The following is a 17,875-nucleotide window of genomic DNA, read 5'->3' as shown; positions in this document are numbered from 1 at the left end:
TTTTTTCTTGTTTAGCCTCGTTTATTATCTTCAATCTAGCTTGAAGCATCTTTGTTATTTCCTGTCTCTTTAAGTCTTATTTATTCAAGTTCTGCCATGCATATAACACTCTGCCAAAGTGATATACTGTGTTCTCTCGTGTGACTATATAAGTTTCATTTTATTGTTTTGGTCTCTTTGTATTTTCAGTCTGTATCCTTTTAGGATCCTTTCATATTCTTCGTCCTACACAGTTTTATCAGGAATTTGCTCAATTAAAACCTACAGAGGAAACAAAGCATTAGAGCGATAGAAATGTAGTTACGTGTTTTGCACGGTCCTGTTGAAAATTAGACTTATCTATTTACGCCCATATAAGTCTACCAGTCTAAAGAACTAATATTAAAATATAGAATCTGTAGAAATTACTGCATTTTCAGAAAACACTGGCTTTTTTATACTTACAAGTTAGAAACATTGGCTTTGATTGGTCAAGAGCTATATTTTTCTGTAGTAGACAGAACAGATCTGGTTTCCAGTTTTCTAAGCTCCGCCAAAATCTAAGTTGACTTTCAAATTCTAGTAGCTGGCTTTCTCTTCTGTCAGCGTCAACGAAGACCAGAATATCAGTCTCCGGTTGCTTCATATATTTGTATAGTTTAAATAAAGAAAAAAACTAAACATGCTGCATGTTATGCTTATTCAATAAGAAAGATTCCAACTTTTTCAACACAAATCAAGTCAACAAACCTTAATTAATCATTANTTTTTTAATAAGCTTTAACAGGTGCTAAAGATNACTCTACCTGAATTGGTTTAAATGTACANGGTCAAACTNAGGGGGTAATAAATACACAAATGGCTATTTTTTAAAACTGTATGCATTATTAGATCTGGTGGCTCTGTACCAGGGGCCTTGAGAAGAATAAATAAATAAATGATGGTGGTGCTGAATTCATAGATCATGATTCATTATGTCAAAATACCCTTTTATAGGAATTCAAGGTTGGCTATATTTTACAGCAGTAGGAACTAGGTGGAATACTTTTCCACCAATGTAAATCACTAATGGTGAGCTTTTAGAACTCTATGAAACTATAAAGGCTATATTATATATATATATAAAAAAAAAAAAAAAACAGAGAGAGAAAAAAAAGAGGTATCGGGAAACTCCAAGTGCTGCTCTCTGTGACTAACATTAGGTGGTGGAAGAATATGCAGAAGGAATGCGATGTAAATGTGAGGGAGAAGCAGATGCGAGATGGGTATCTTGTTGTCGTTGGATCTTGAAGAGATCAAGGCGAGTGTCTCCTAATCGTAGAGAGTAAGCTGCTTGTTTGTATTGGGCCCAGGTGAAGGGCTTATAGAGAGTTGGACTGAGGGGTGTGACCATCTTGGGCAGTGGAGTGATCCACCAATTGAGCGGTGGTGCGGCAAAGTACATGATCGACATTCTGGCCTTGGTTGCGTTGGTCAATACTCTGTGTCTCACGCTTCTAAACCTTCCATTTGTCAAAACCTAAGAAAAAGTATACAAACATATGAAACAAGGTGTTAGTATGTTGTTGGTAGCAAAATGATATTCAAATAATTTTAAAAGGCATAGTGAAATGAGTTGAGTGGGAATTATTATGCCTAAGGCTAAGACATATTAATAGTAAGGTATAGTAATGAGGAAAGAAATGAGAAGATGATTAGTGGTAATTGTGAGTGTGATATTGAGTTGATTAGAAACCAACCAACCTGCAGGGCATCACCAACCATAACGAAGAACTGATTAGGGTCAGGGGGGACAGGGATCCACAAGCCATCGTGGGTGGAAATCTGAAGGCCGTCCACGTTGTTGGATCGCATGATGGTCAAGATCTGAGGGTCAGAATGCTCTCCAAATCCAATGTTATTATTATTATTATTATTATTATTATTATTTTGGTCGAGTTTGGAGGTGTCACTGTTGTTGTTGCCCTTTAGGCTCACGGGAGGGTACTGATTGATCCTGAGGAGTGAGTCACTGTGGACGTCTTTGATGAGATTGCTGAGTGAGAAGTGGTCTTGGACCCACAGACCCTCCGCCACAAGATCAAGAATCTCACATGTTAGTCCTTTAGCTGCTTCTATATAATCATTTACGGCGCAACTGCAATTGAAACCAAAAAATGCAGGGCGTTATTCACCTCTATTTAAGGTTAAAAACCTATCTCAAGTATATCTAAACATGCGTCTTTTCTCATGTTACCAGATACTACCAGGCAAACACACATGGAGGATCATATCATATAATATTACTTTTCTCTATTCTTGATTGGATTGTGTCACTTGTTTGTTTCTATGTGACAGTGTTAGCCCAATATTTGGTCCATTTTCTTCCGGTGTGACATGAAGATATATGGTCACTGCCTTAGTACGGGCATGCTAGCAAAACTGCCCAACCTGGCTCCACAATATGAGTAAAGACCACTGCTACTCATAGCACAAATAACAGAACCTGTTACATTAACTTTCTACTCTCCTTTCTCGTTAATACACTGCTAAACCTGCTTATAACCACATCTTCTATATCTACCCTTTTCGGGTTATTCACAATTCTCACTAAAACATAAGAAATTTGAACCCATAATTTTGTATAAATGTTTATTTGTTTCGAATGGTCTTCGCCATTGTACCATTCTGATTCCAAAAAGCATACAATTAAAGAGATTTAGGTCTTTTTCATTCAATAAAAAGTTATACAAAAGCCATTAAATAACGTGATTGTCGTGCAATAATGTTAGTTCTATGTGTTGGGCCCAACACTCTTAGAAAGTGTGTTCCATAAACAAAAACAGTTCTAGCTGCTGCCAATTCCCATGCATTTTAAAGAAGAAAAATGAGCATATAAATACACACCCATCTCAAGATAGAGGATGCAGTAAAAGAAAAAAAAAAACAGAGAGAGAAAGAAAATTCATTTTGGATATGCTGAAAAGGATAAAAGAAAATATAATACATGTATATGAATATAATTATTAAACTCTTAATGATGAATTATAGAAAATACAGAAAAGTAACATATATAAAACACAATGATTGTGGTATTCTGAAATGTGTTTAACATATTTTAAAAGTTTAAACCGGAAAATTGAACTGCAAATCAGCAGGATTTGTACCCGATGAAAATAATTAATGAAGGTTCTTTGACACAGTCATTGTGTGTGCACGTGTTGCTTATACCTTTTCAACTCAAATATTCATATTTAATGGATAGAAAATTAATAAAATAAGATATCATAATTGTTGCTATTTTACTAAAAAATCATAAAATAAGCTACCATAATTGTTATTTCACTTTATTTATCATACACGGAAAGCGGTAGACAGACCCCATTAAACTATATATACATATAAATAAAGCAAAACAAAAAATATTATTAATACGAATAGATTTCTAGATGATCCTTTTTTTTCCTCATAAGAATGGTCTACCAGTAATGTAAACGACAAGAAGACATTATTAAATGTCAAGTAAACCATGAAAAAAAGTTGTATTTAAATTATAAATACATTGGTGGGATAATTTTTATATATAAAAATGAGCTTATTAAACTACTAAATATTAAAAAAATTGAAAAAATTTGCAGCCGTCATAATAACTTGCTGTATAAAAGAAAGATGCCTTCTCAAAGAATGTAGACATGAAGAAATATTATACAAATCTGTCAAATAATTCAATCTATTTTTTCATGATTAAATTCTCTTATTCATATTAAGAGTTATTGAGAAATGTTATAGAAATAGGAAAATACAGCTATGAAATAAAGGAGTAAAAAAAATAAAAAGTTGTATGAATTTCGTCAGTGTTACGGACTAAAACACCCACCACCCTGCTTGGCTCTTAAGAAACAGAAACAGATAAGGGGTTGTTCCCTACCCTATATCCCCACAGACCCCCCCTTCTCCCAGGCTTTCTACCTATCCCTGTCACACACATGCCAATAAACAGTAATTATTATGTTCTGGTAGTAAATCTTAAACTGTTACTATAGTAATACTATTGTCGAAGATAAAAAAAAAAAAAAAAATTACTTGTAAAAAAGTTTTTTAGTGTATTATTATTTTGAGCACGTATTAACTGATATGATATGAAAAATTGTAAGGAAGATATGGAATCCGTTAAGGTGAAGTTGATGAGAGAAGAAAGGAGATAGAAGAGTTGTGAAAGTAATATGAAGGAGTACCTGAACTTGGTAGGGTCGGTGGCTATGGTTTGGGATCTCTCAGATACGGAAAGAGGATTGGTATGAAGGAGAAGATACTCGAGGTGACCCATATCGCCATTGGGGCCAATATTTCTGCAGCCATATCCGAAAGGGGTGGCAGGGCCAGCTTGGCGCTTCTCGGAGGAGGTTTTGGAGAAAAACGCCGTTCCCTCCTCTTCCAACCTTGAAATCACCTCCTTTGCCACACTGTGGTTCACCACCTTGAAGAAACCATATTCTTCACATGCTTTCACCACTGTTTCCGACAGCTTCGACCTTTCCAACGAAAGGTCGATCGTGGGAACTCCCACAGCCTTTGTTTTCTTGGTTCTTACCATCATGGAAGTTGGAGAAGGAGCAACCATTGGTATATCGAAGAAATATATGTGTGTCTGTGTATTATTTTGGTTGCAGAAAGTTGGCATCACATATCACCTATTTATACTTGACATGTAAGGGGTGGGAAGGGAGAGAATGAGGAGAAGGAAAAAGAGGTTTTGTTTAAATATTGATTTTTTATTTTATTATTGAAAGCGATTAAATTATTACGTGCAGGACCAGGAGCGAGATGGGGGTATGGTGATTAAGTGACAATTTTATATATATATATATATATATATATATATATATATATATATATATATAAGAATAAGAAATTGATATATTAAATGTTGTGATTATTAAGGTGGCGTGGACTTCGTAGACAAGACAGTCCAAGATGGGTGAAAAAGCAAAAGGAATTCAAAATGATCTGGGTGGTGGTGTGCATGAATTGATAGAAGAAAATTTGACACATTGAGCAATTTAAAAAGGAAAAATATTAATTATAATGCAGTAGAGTAACTAAACCAACCAATCATATAAGAATTAACGAAAGCTTTGTACTACTGTTATAGTGTCACATTAATTATTTGATTTAATCTTTTTCAGAGGAAGATTTTAAGGTGGGAAGTGACGAGATTAGGTTTAGGTGAAAGAAAAATTTTAGACTTGGGAGCCAACTGGTAGCGGCCTTAATTGGACTTGGCTGCTACCAAAAGCTTTTCAGAACTGCGTGGTCTAAAATTCTTGTGTTGGCTGCTCTACATATAATTACATATTTATTCATACATCTTTGACTCACCCACTCCTACGTATCTAAGATTGTACTTTACCCCCACTTCCTCCTTTTTATTATATCATAAAATTTACTCTTCTTTTTAATTTCAACATGTAATATTTTACCAATCTAATCAATTCATTATTCTTTTTAAAAATGATCTAATAGGGTATGAAAAAAATGTGATTATATAGATATGTTATTGTGAATGGTCAAAGTGCGCATGATGATGTTGGGTGGTGTTGAGAAACTGAAAACGGAGAATCTACTCTTTCTCTAATTTGCATAAGACATTGTCGGGTATCCTTATTCTTTCAGGCGGTTTTTGTTGAAACATGTTCCTCAGTGGTTCGAAGTGAAAGCATTTTAATTTTAGAGATACAAAGTTTAAACATATAGCAGGTGTTGCCCAGGCAGTGTTGGGCGTAGAAGGTTCAAGTTTATTCATTATTCATATTTTAATTTTTGTTTGGCCAAGGTGGTGCCTTGTCAGGTTTGGACCATGTTCTTTAGACTCGCCCATGTTCCCCCACACTGTTTTTTCGAACAAACAACTTTTTTTCACTATGTTAGGGGAAAATACACTTTCCAACACCTTTCTAAATTTATAATCTACTTTAAGATTTAACACTCATCATTATAATGTTGCTCTCTTCAGCATTCATACGGAATTAGTTTATTTCTACTTTTGTTAAGCTTTTTAGATTCCTTCTCCGAGTTATGTTTTTCTTTAATGGTAAAAAGTTTCTTATTCTATGAATTCATTAGATTAAAAGAATGCGAGGTGGGAAATACTTTTTTTTTTAATTATATTTGATGACTTTCTATTTTTTTCAATTTCACTCTCAGTTAAATAAATGAAAATTTTTATTAGTCTTAATTTCTACATTCTTTCGGTTAATGTATTTTTTTTATCATAAAGTATGATTATGTAAACATAATATTATAAAGATAATGCCAATAGTCATATCATCCATTTTTTTTTAACTTTATGTAAGAAAAATTTCGTAGTCATGTTATTCCTAAATCTTAAATCCTAAATTAAAATATTATGTTTAGTTGGTTTTTTTTTTCGAAATTCATTATTTGTTCCTTAACCATTCTATAATTTTTTTTGTTTGTTTTCATTTTAGTCTTTCAATTATTGAATTTTACAGTGTTTTACCTTTCCAAATGTACAAGTTTGATAGATATGAAGAACAATTAACAACTACAATACAATAAAATAGATATATATTATCCATCAAAAGTCGGTATATTAATTATTCAATAACACCAAATTTGTGTCTTGAGGACTTTAAAACCACATACATTATAATTCACTAAGTTAATTCTTGAGTTTTTAAATCTTTTTATTAAATCAGCTTAGCTCCACTAAAGTGGACACTACAATAATTCTCTATTTTAAAATATATTTGATTTAACATTGATTTAGTTTACGTCAAATAAAATATATTTATAATATGAGTTAAATATATATTTACTCTTTAGCCATGAAATTAAAATTTGTTCATATTTTAAATTTGTATATATTTTAGTTCTTAAATTTTAAAAATAAACTGGTATAGTCATTTTAATTCAATCATATTAATTTTTTTTTGTTAGACTTTTCAAGATGATATTTAAGCATAAATATATTAATCAGTATAAACAATTCAAATATCATTTTGCGATGTGTTTATATGTCAATAAGATTTAACTTGAGTTAAAAGAAATATATCTACTTTAAAATTTAGAAAATAAAATATATCACAATTTGGAACGGTGACTAATTTTAATTTTGAGTCAATATTTAAAAATTAAAAACATATTTAACACACATTAACATAATTTGCATACAAAACATTCAACAAAACAAAATAAAAAAATTATAGAAAAAATGTTGTAAATGAAGGAAATAAATGTAGGTAAAGAAAATAAATGTAGAGGAAAGAGATAAGAGTGGATGAAGAAAATGTGTTTGGATGAAAGAAACCAAGATGAGTATGAATAAATGAGATGAGTATGATGGAATTCATATTAAAAGTGAGAGAGAAAAATTATAAGTGAGAAAACTTGTCCTCTTTAAATTTAAACTTTTGAGTTAAAAATAATTTATAGTTCTTATTTGTTCTCACATAGACACGATCACAATAATTAGAATTATATTAACTAATACAAAGCAAATAAAAATATATCATATTAATGTTGATGTAATCTATGTTAAATGAATAACAAAATAAATAAAATTAATGTGGATTTAGTGAACTCTAATATAAATATAAAATAATGAAAATATGATTAGTTATGAAATAATGAAAATATGGTTAGTTGACGTTATTATTATACCAACATCCATTAGTAAAAAATATACTTTTTATAATGATTTTTTTATATATGTTGAAATCCACCATTATAAAAAGTGTTGCGGTGACAATTTTGTAAATGTGAGAAAATTTTCTATACCAGTTATATTGAGAAAGTGGCGTGGTGGCAGTTTTGCAAATAAAATACTTTTTTATACCAATCACAATCAGAACAGGTATAGATTGTCTTTTTTTATACCGGTTAAACCTAGAACAGACATTGATTATTTTTCTATATCTGTTAGATACTTGCAATACTCTCTATTCTGTGATTTCTTTCTCGTTGTCTTCGTTCTCCTTTTTTCTTTCTTCTTCTCTTGGTTCACTTGTTCTCCTTCTCCTTCATTGTCGAAGCTCTCACTAGTGCGAAAAGGACTTTAGACATCTATTTTGGGCTTTCAACGTCTGATCTCTGTCGGACGTCTATACGGGTGACGTTAATGAGACACCAGACCCTTTAGGTCAGACGTCTCTAAAGACGTCGGACCTATATAGGTCAGACGTCTATATAGACGTCCGATCCATACAGGTCAGACGTCTCTGAGGTTGCTCTTGACTGATGGTAATTCGAGTTTACAATTTTATATTTTAGTTGAAGAGAATGTATTGTATATTTTTTTATTGGATGATTTTAACACTAGTGAAAAAACGTTGTTTAACGTCACCCAGTAGACATCGGTTTCCTGATAACCCGACGTCTATGACTGCACGGTGGCATTATCGTAAATAGATTGGTAAACTTGACGTTAGTGTCAAGGTAAGGCAACGTCTATGACATTTTAGACGTCGGACCTGCCGCAAACCAACGTCTAATTGCTTGAGGTAGGTGATAAGACAGTCAATGGACGTCGGTGTTCACGAGGTCCGACGTCTACTAGGCTGCAATTAATGCTGATCACCTAATTCCCAGGCGCTTAGACGTCACTTAGTCAAACGGCGACGTCTAAGGCTTTTTTGGAAGGCGGGAAGAAAAAAAATTCTTCAACGTAGACGTCGGTAATGATGGCAAGCGACGTCTATGTGCCTGTAATTGATTATGTTCACAAAACTCGAGGGACTTAGACGTCGGCTAGAAGGGCACCGACGTGAACTTCCATGACAGGAAATCAAACGTCAATCGACGCCCCATTTCATTTTAAATAAACCATAGACTCTTCCCGGCATTCAGTTTCTGATATCGCGTCTTCCTCTTCTCCTTTTTCTCTTACTTCACCTCTTCTTTTTCTCGCTTGCGGCGCCTCTTCTTTTTATCTCTTGCGGCATTGCATTGTTGTTTTCTGATAACGTCATTGTCTTCCTCCTCTACTTTTTCTCTCTTGCGGCATTGCATCTCAGGTGGGTGGTTTTTATTGTTACCATTTAATCTTTGTCAGTCTTTCATCGATTATATCTTCTGGTTCAACTGATTAAATTTGTTTTCTTTGTGTTGTGTTTTAGTGTAGTTTTGTTCCTTTCTTGGGGTAACGCAGTAACACATTCTCCCTTTGTTAGCTGCCTCCCAGAAAAAGCGGCGTCTAGTGAATTTCTTTTGATCATTTCAACCCAAAAACAACCCTGGGTCATTGCCTAATTATCGTTTAACCGTGATTTTTTCCTCTTGCGGATGAAAATGGAACTAAGCAACAACCCAGGTTCAGTTTTGGGTTGAAAAGATCCATAAGAAATTCAAAAGTTGCAAGCTTTTTCTTTTGGGAAACTAGCAAAGGGAGATTGTGCTACTAGGCTATCCAAAGACGGGAACAAAACTGCACTAAAACACAACCACTGTATTGGACGTCGGTTAATGCAAAAACCGACGTCTATATGTGCTCTTAGACGTCGGTCAGTATCATGTTCGAAGTCTTTATGTGCTCTTAGAGGTCGGTTATTGCTTTGTCCGACGTCTAATTAGTGCCTTTAGACGTCCACTTAAACCAGTGCCGATGTTTATTGATGTCGGTCATGGGCACTAACTGACGTCATTATAGACGTCTGTGTTTAGGATGTCTGACGTCCCTTTGACGTCACCGGTCTAGATGTCGGTTGAGTAATAGACGTTAAAAGCCCAAAATAACCGACGTTAATCAGCTTTTTTCCACTAGTGTAAAAACGTAGTAGAGAGAATTGGAGAGTGCAAAAATGCAAGAAATCGCCGCCAAAGAACACCACCCAAGGACACGAGAATAACTGCACCAAAACCCAACGAAAACTAATTTAAAACGGTGCAAAAGTGAGAAAAAGAACCTGAAAAGCGTAACTCGTAGAGAGAAAATGAGACGAAGATGATGAACAAATCAAAGAGTGATGTAATCGGAGTAAAACTAATTTAAAACGGTACAAAAGTAAGAAAACGAACCTGAAAAGCATAACCCACAGAGAGAAAACGCGACGAAGATGATGAACAATGAGTGCGCATAATGAATGTCTCGTGATCATGGTGTTTTAATGCCGACATTTAGAAGTCGGTTCCCTTATAACAGACGTCTAAAGGGTTTTAAAAGTCGGTTCCCCCATAACAAACATCTAAATGAAGTCAAAAAGTGACTTTTTAAATTTCTGGGTTTAGGGTTTAGACGTCGGTTCCCCCAATAACAAATGTCTATAGGGCTTTAGAAGTCAGAGTGACGAGATCAGACGTTTAAATGGAATCAAAAAGTGACTTTTTAAATTTCTGGGTTTAGGGTTTATAAGTGGGTTCCCCCAATAACAGACGTCTAAAGGGCTTTAGAAGTCGGAGTGGCGGGATCAGACGTCTAAATGGAGTCAAAAAGTGACTTTTTAAATTTCTGGGTTTAGGGTTTAGACGTCGGTTCCTCCAATAAGAGACGTCTATAATATTTTAGACGTCGAAGCTCTCCTAACTGACGTCTATATGTCTGAAAGGTAGGTGAATAACCATTAATTTCCACCATATAGACATCGGGGCCCCTCCTAACTGGCGTTTATATGACTGAAAGAAATGACTTTTCACCCACTTGCCAGACATATAAACGTCAGTTAGGAGGGCCCCGACGTCTAAAATATTATAGACGTCGGGGCACCTTCTAACTGACGTCTATATGGCCAACTTATTTATGAAAATGTCACCGGTCATCAATATATGTCGTGCTTACCCTTAACCGACGTCTAAGGGGTGACGTTAAATAGCGTTTTTGCACTAGTGTCTTGTTCAGCGTCATTGGTGGCCATTGGTTAAGTTGTTCGTCGTGGTTGAAGTTCTCGTCTACGGTGGGTGAAGCCCTCGTTGTGGTTGGTCCTACTATGCTTTGCTATTATGATGGGTTTGTAAGTGCGTCGTGGTGTACTAGTGTTCGTTTCGCCCTTGTTTGTGGTGTGCCCTTGTCACGTTGTGAACTTGGTGGTCTGTTGGGTGTTCCTTAGTTTGCTTGTGTGTGTCATGGTGAACAAGGTAAGGAGCTTGGTCTGTTGGTTTTTACTTGAATTGATGCATCCTTCTTTGGATTTTTATGGTGTAGCATCAATTTCATTTATAGCTCTTTGTTTAAGTGTCCCTAATCCCTATTGTAGATGATTAAATGTTTCAATATTACATTTTGAGTTTATGAATTATTTTTATGTGTAACCATGTTAGGTAAATACATTTAGGAACTTTGTTAGGTAAATATTACATTAAGGAACTATTTTGGTGTGTTAATAATAGAAACAACATTGATTATTTTGCTTCGTTACATATCAAATATTCTAAAAAAGTGTCACTTTTTTTATACTGGTTAAAGCCTAAATAGGTATAAAAACTTTCTTTTTATACCGATTAAAGACATAATCGGTATAAAAAGTCTCACTTTCTATACTTGTTCTAACACCAATAAGTATAAAAAAATGAGCTTTTCTAACAATGATGGAAACAAATGAGATTTTTTATACCTGTTATCAGAATATCAGATATACAAAAGCAGACTTTTATATCCGTTCTTAACTAAATTGGTATAAAAAGTATAACTTTTTATATAAAAAAGTCAAAAAAAATATACCTCGAAAAACGATATAAAAAATATTTTTTAACTGGTATAGAATGTCTTTTTTGGTATAATGATAAATAATTTTCTTTATTAAAAAATATAGTTAATATTATCATAAAATTGATAAGCAAACTTTATAAGGCTTCCACGATTAACAAAATTCAACATCAATATTAATTTATAAGAAAATATTAATAGTAACTAGGGATGGTAACGGGTCGGGTCGAGCACAGATAGTGCCTACCCGCAACCCGACTCGTCGGATAAAATCCTACTCGCTACCCGTCAGGTACCCGTTTAAAAAATATCCACGGATATTTTAAAACCCACGGGTAACCGCGAATATCCGCAAAAAAAAATATATTTTATATATTTTAAAATAAAATTGAAATAAAATTACAAAAAAAAAATAAAATATATATATATATATATATAATATAATATAAATTAAGTTAAATATAAATTAAAATTTAATCTTAATTAAATTTAACCTAATAAAATATTATTTTATTTTATTTTTAATTAAATTTAATTAAAAATATATATAAATTATTATTTTTGCGGGTAATGGTACACGCGGGTCGAATAGTATACTACCCGTAGCCGACCCATTTAGAAACGGGTATTAAAATACCTGCTACCCGTTACCCGCGGATAGTAAATATCCGCGAGTAGAAACTACCCGTCACGGATTTTTTTGGCATCCCTAATAGTAACTAAGGTCAATTAAAAGTTGACTAAGTCAACTTTTTGAGTGTTAAATCATTTGAAATTAATTTTATTTTTTAATCTATTTATTTTTTTACAAAAAAAAATAAACCTTTTTACATTTTAAATATATCACAATCTAACAGACACTACCACTTTAGAATTTAGACGTAGTACCAACAAGACCTATGTCCAACAATATAAGATATTAACATCACTCTCAACCCAAAATCATAAGTCAATGAGTTAATGAGTCTTCATACTTATGGTGTTTCAATTTCTCATTTTTAGTGGGACTTAGACTCACAATTGTCTTCATAGTGAATCCCCTCCCTTGATAAACTTAAGAAATGGTATCAAGGCCGATAGTTAGCCTTGATGACTGACTCAATGAGTACAATGATTTCGATATCGAAAGTCTTTCTTGTAAGAGTTATAGGTAAATTTGTATCGTTAAGATGAATGGTGATATGAAAAGAGATACTTGTGATTGTGAATGCTTCTGTTGGAGGAGGAGTGTACGAGTGTGGAAGGGACTCATCCTTAAAGAAGAGATTGTTAAAAATTAAGTAATTCTAAATTCACATTGGATAAAAATGAGAAAGTGAAATATCATATAAGGATGAAGACCCATCAACCTATTGTTCTAAGGTTATAGATTGAGAATGATATCATCCCTTAATTATGGAATTGAACTCATGTCGTTTCTCCTGTAAACTTTTTTCTTATATACCTAATAAGAAGTAAAAAAAATGTATAAGACTCATTTCACTACAAAATTGGAAAGAGTTTAGCAACTTGACTTCTAACTTGGAGCGTCCACGTAGCAAATAAATTGAATACAATACATTTTTTATGTTTTATTTCATTTTTCTTCGCTGAAGGAAAGCAATAAAAACTATATAGAGAAAATATTCTTTGTTTTCCTTTTCCTTGTTTTTTGTTTCGTGGCCTTTGCAAATCTCCATGGTTAATTTTACCTTATATTGTTTCTTTTATGCAAATAACAAAGGAGTGTATTTAAGTTTGGAATCCAATGCCAGTGGCCAAATTCTAAATCCACATAACCAAGAATTTTAAATATATCAGAACATTTTACGGGATTTTTAGCTTGATTTGCTTAATAGGCTTAAATGGATTTAGTGGATGGTAATTATGAGTTGATATGTTCTGTTTATATTAGAAGTCTCGTATAATAAGATCAAATTATAATATAAGTGAGATGTAAATCTCAATTAATAAGCTGGTCTTATAGAATTAAGTTAGGTTTAAAATCTATTTTTTAATATGGTATCATAGATATGATTAGAATCTATCCTAGTGATAAGGTTAAATTAGACTTAAAACTCACTTTAAGCCACTTTTTTTTTTTATGTATGGTATACCAAAAAAAGTTGGGTTGAACCGTAGGTTAATTTCTTTAACTCACCTTACATAATATATTTATTAGCTTACGTGAATTGCAAATTATACTACTTAAACAAACCAAAATACTCAGCTTATTCACATGATATGCCTCACACCATCATCCTAAATGAAGATTTATTTACGAGTGGATCTACTTTTATGGTTTAATATACAACTATAATGTTAATAAATAAGATTGGAAAATTAAATAAAAAGTATATATATATATATATATATATATATATATATATATATATATATATATATTCTAACAATGATTGAACGGTAGTACATATTTTTATTTAGTCTGAAATTATAGGTTAAGTAAATATAATGTAGACAAAAAAAAAAGTGGATTAACATACAAATCATATTGCTATTTTGAACGAATAATTTTATTCATTTGAATGTGAACCAGCCGGTTAAATCACAGACTACGTGGAGGGGATGCAAGCTTGTTAAAAATAAGCTCTAATGTAAAATTACTAAGTTATTTTATTCTTTGTTCTATTAGTATTCAAACTTTTTAAAAATTTCATTATTTCCCTCTTTCTTCTTCTCGTTCTTTAAAACCCATCAAATTAAACACTCATGTAAGTATTATTTATTTTATTTTCAAAATCAATAATACTTCATATTAATGCATAATACAGAAAAAAAAAGTGAGTTTAAATTAAGTTAATTATGGGTTGATTATTGATTGATTATATTGTGTTCATAGTTAATTTTAGGTTATATATGCAATTAAAATATTGTTCTTCAGTTTCTGCAAAATAGAATATTTTTTTTTTAATTCTGATTTTTGTTATTAGAATTGATTTAAAACACTTGATAATTCAATTTTATTCTTTAATTACTATTTTTTGTTAGTTTTTTTAATTCTAATAACTTTTGGTGGTTTAATTAAACCAGTAAAAATATAAAATCTCACACGTATATAATGAGAAACTTAATCAATTAGTTTATATGAGCTTAATTAACTTAGTTTTGTTTGAAATTAGTCATACGATGATGAAAAACTTAACTATAAATAATCTATAAAAAAAAACAATTTGTCTTCATATAATCTATTTTTATATTATTTATAGCAAACTTCATTTTAATGTTATTTCATATTTTATGCTATTTGTAGATGGTTATAAGTGTTGGCTTAATGATATTCCTATTGAAATAATTAGAAGACAATTTGATTTGACTAACTTTAACCATACTTACATTCTTAATAAATGTTTATTGAACAACCTAATTAAGATCAAACAATCTACTCTTTTATAAAGTGAAAAAAGAAACTATTTAGTCTTTTATTCATAGACATTACTCAATCCAAATGTTAACTTTTAGTATTAGACTTGAGTAATTTATACAATTACAGATATATTAAAAAAAAAAAAAACTCTATGATCTAGCAGTATCGTATATGAAAGTTTTTGTGATTCAAAGATTTAAAAGATCGAGTAAATTATATTTAAAATTATTTGGCCAAACGGTTGTTACATTAAGTAGTATAATTACTATCATGTATGTATTTATATGATTATCGTTTAAAGGTTTAAATATACTTTTAATCAATATTGATGTATTGAAATGTTCCTTTTGGTTTTAAAACATTATAAAATTAGTTTGTGTATAAGATATAATTATTATTTATAGTATTTTACAAATTTCGTAAACATTAATCTATAATTTTGATATTGATCTTTCTTTTAATAATAAACAAAAATATTTAAGTAAATTTTAAAACATACATAAGAGAGTTATACATTTAAAAATAGATGAAATACCTATTAGATTTTTACAATGGATTAGAACTAATGAAGCGCTTAAATAGGTAGCCAAGACGAGTTTTTCTTGGAAAGAATATTTTATAGGGTTAATTTGTAACAATCACGAGTGCACAAGATTAGACCTCATGGATACCTGATTTAAAAAGTTAAAATTTTGAAAAATATTAAATATTTAAAAGATATTAAAAATTATTCGTGTGAAAAGATATATATTTTTTTTCTAAAAGAAAATAGTAAATAAGAGGTTTTTGTAAACTGAGAATATTCTTGAACCGGAGTCAATGAGTATTGTTTAAAAATAGTAGAATCTATTTAAGGAATATTGACCTAGTTGGGAAGATTTTATGATAGAAAAGGTCGTGATAAGTCGGAAGTCATAACCTTACATTCATCACCCCTAGCCTTAACCAATATTCCTTAATAGAAAAATACAGACACAGAGAGACACCTGTCGAGAAAATATATTTAACAGCACCTGAACAACCACAGCTTCACATGCTCTAATTAACCATTTTCACTAAAACCAGCTCCATCAACTAGAATTCAGTGAAACAACGTCCACATGCAAGATATATAGTATATATATAGTTCATCCGAATGGACCAAAGTCAAATCGAAACTGATAAAACGATGAAAAGAAATAGGAAATGAAAGCGTGATTAATTAAGGCAAGCATCTAGGGCAGGAAAGAAGAATATTATAGAAATGATTGAGCGTAAGTTACGGAAGAATATGAGGTAATATTAGATTATTTTTGATGAATTGATAATTAATTAATGATAAGGAGGAGGTGTTTGACTGTGTGGAAGAATTAAGAAAATGGAAAATGAGGAATATGGTGGAGGTGTTGACGTGAATTACTCTGCTACTTGCAATGGTAGGTAGAATCTATTAATAATGGTGATCAAGTGGGTGGCATTTTGATGATGACTGAGTGATATTAAATGTAGTTAATGGTCTTTAAATATTAATTAAGGTAATGAGGAAGACGTTAATTATCTGGTGAAAGGATTCAGACAAAAACGCCTTTTTCGTCTCCAATCATATTATTTATAATATATACAAGCTGCCTGCCACCCTCCTCTTCTCTCCGGTGGCAGTTGCAGTTGCAGTTGGTAGTGCCTTCCACCCTTATCTGTTGCATCCTTCTCTATTCACATTTTTCTAATTATTTTCACCCGTGGACCCAAAAACAAAAATATCTCTTTTCTTTCATTTCCATGTCCCAATATGTTTACCCTTTTATGGAATCTCCTCATTTTTGTCTCCACAAAATTTCATTCCCAAAAAAACATGTCATTCATCAATGAACATAATCATAGGTACCATGAATTCACTTCACATGCATTGTTAATCACTACTTTACTCCTGGGCTGTTGTTGAATGAATGCATGGCAGATTGTTAGGCTTGCACTTTCTAATGATCACGTATGATGCATGACTATTGTTAGAAAACAAGAAAGAATGAAATTTGTATCATTTTTTCTTGTTTTCTAACATGGTATCAAAGCAATATAAAAAAGGAATATAAGTATAAAAATATATGAACATAAATGCACAGATATGAACAGAAATTGACCAACAAAGATTGAAATTGTGCTGGATGCAAAGCTTTAGTATGGATGTCTGCAAGTTGTGATGAAGTAGAATAGGCAGGAGCTTAATTACACCAGCTTGAACTTTATCCCTTATGAGATGACAATCAATGATTCTGTACAATTCGTATAACAGATTGATTGTCACAAAACATAGGAACAGGTTGTGGCAGAGGCTGTTTCAAATTATGGAACAAATACAAAAGTCATTGAATTTCACATATTGTAGAAACTAAGGTTCTATATTCTACTTCAGTTGATGATCTAGATATAATATCTTGCTTCTTGGAACTATTAATTCATTTTATGAATTATTAGTTTATAAAATAAGTATATATTTGGCTTCCCACCTCCGTCCTGCCGACATATTTAATCAGAAAAAGTAGAAGTGATAATATGAAGTTGATTTATCTGTCTGTAAAGGGGGAAAATATTTCATAATATAATAATACCTTAACTTTTGTCTGAAGAATAACGATATGGAAAACAACAACAAATGGAGACATTTGCTTATGGACAACCAATGTTTCTGCAAATATAACTATACTTAACTTGTTCACACAAATAATACAATAATACTTTTATATTCATCTAATAAAAATGACTTATAATATTCCAGTGAGTGTGTTAAATTTAGTATAGAAGCGCCTGCAATAGAAGACAAGATGGAATTGACAGGAAAAGATGAAATTAAGAGACAAAGGTGATATAAGAAAGGATAGATAAGAATATGACAATGAGAAACAAAAGCCAAAAATGGTGTC

The 17,875-nt window shown here is 31.8% G+C and overlaps 1 protein-coding gene across 1 annotated transcript; it reads right to left on the bottom strand.

Moving 5' to 3' along the window:
• Window positions 1-819: 819 nt before the first annotated feature.
• LOC106771440 (gibberellin 2-beta-dioxygenase 2) lies at window positions 820-4,644 on the bottom strand. Its single transcript, XM_014657420.2, has 3 exons — window positions 4,194-4,644; window positions 1,723-2,116; window positions 820-1,498 (listed from the first exon to the last, which is right to left on the bottom strand). Exons 1-3 carry the CDS (start codon window positions 4,637-4,639, stop codon window positions 1,178-1,180), a joined length of 1,161 nt encoding a protein of 386 aa, XP_014512906.2. The 5' UTR covers window positions 4,640-4,644; the 3' UTR covers window positions 820-1,177.
• Window positions 4,645-17,875: the final 13,231 nt, after the last annotated feature.

The sequence above is a fragment of the Vigna radiata genome, chromosome 8 (genome assembly GCF_000741045.1).
Source record: "Vigna radiata var. radiata cultivar VC1973A chromosome 8, Vradiata_ver6, whole genome shotgun sequence".
NCBI lineage: Eukaryota > Viridiplantae > Streptophyta > Magnoliopsida > Fabales > Fabaceae > Vigna > Vigna radiata.
The sequence above is the reverse complement of the archived record's forward strand: the minus strand, read 5'-3'. Positions and strand labels throughout refer to the sequence as shown.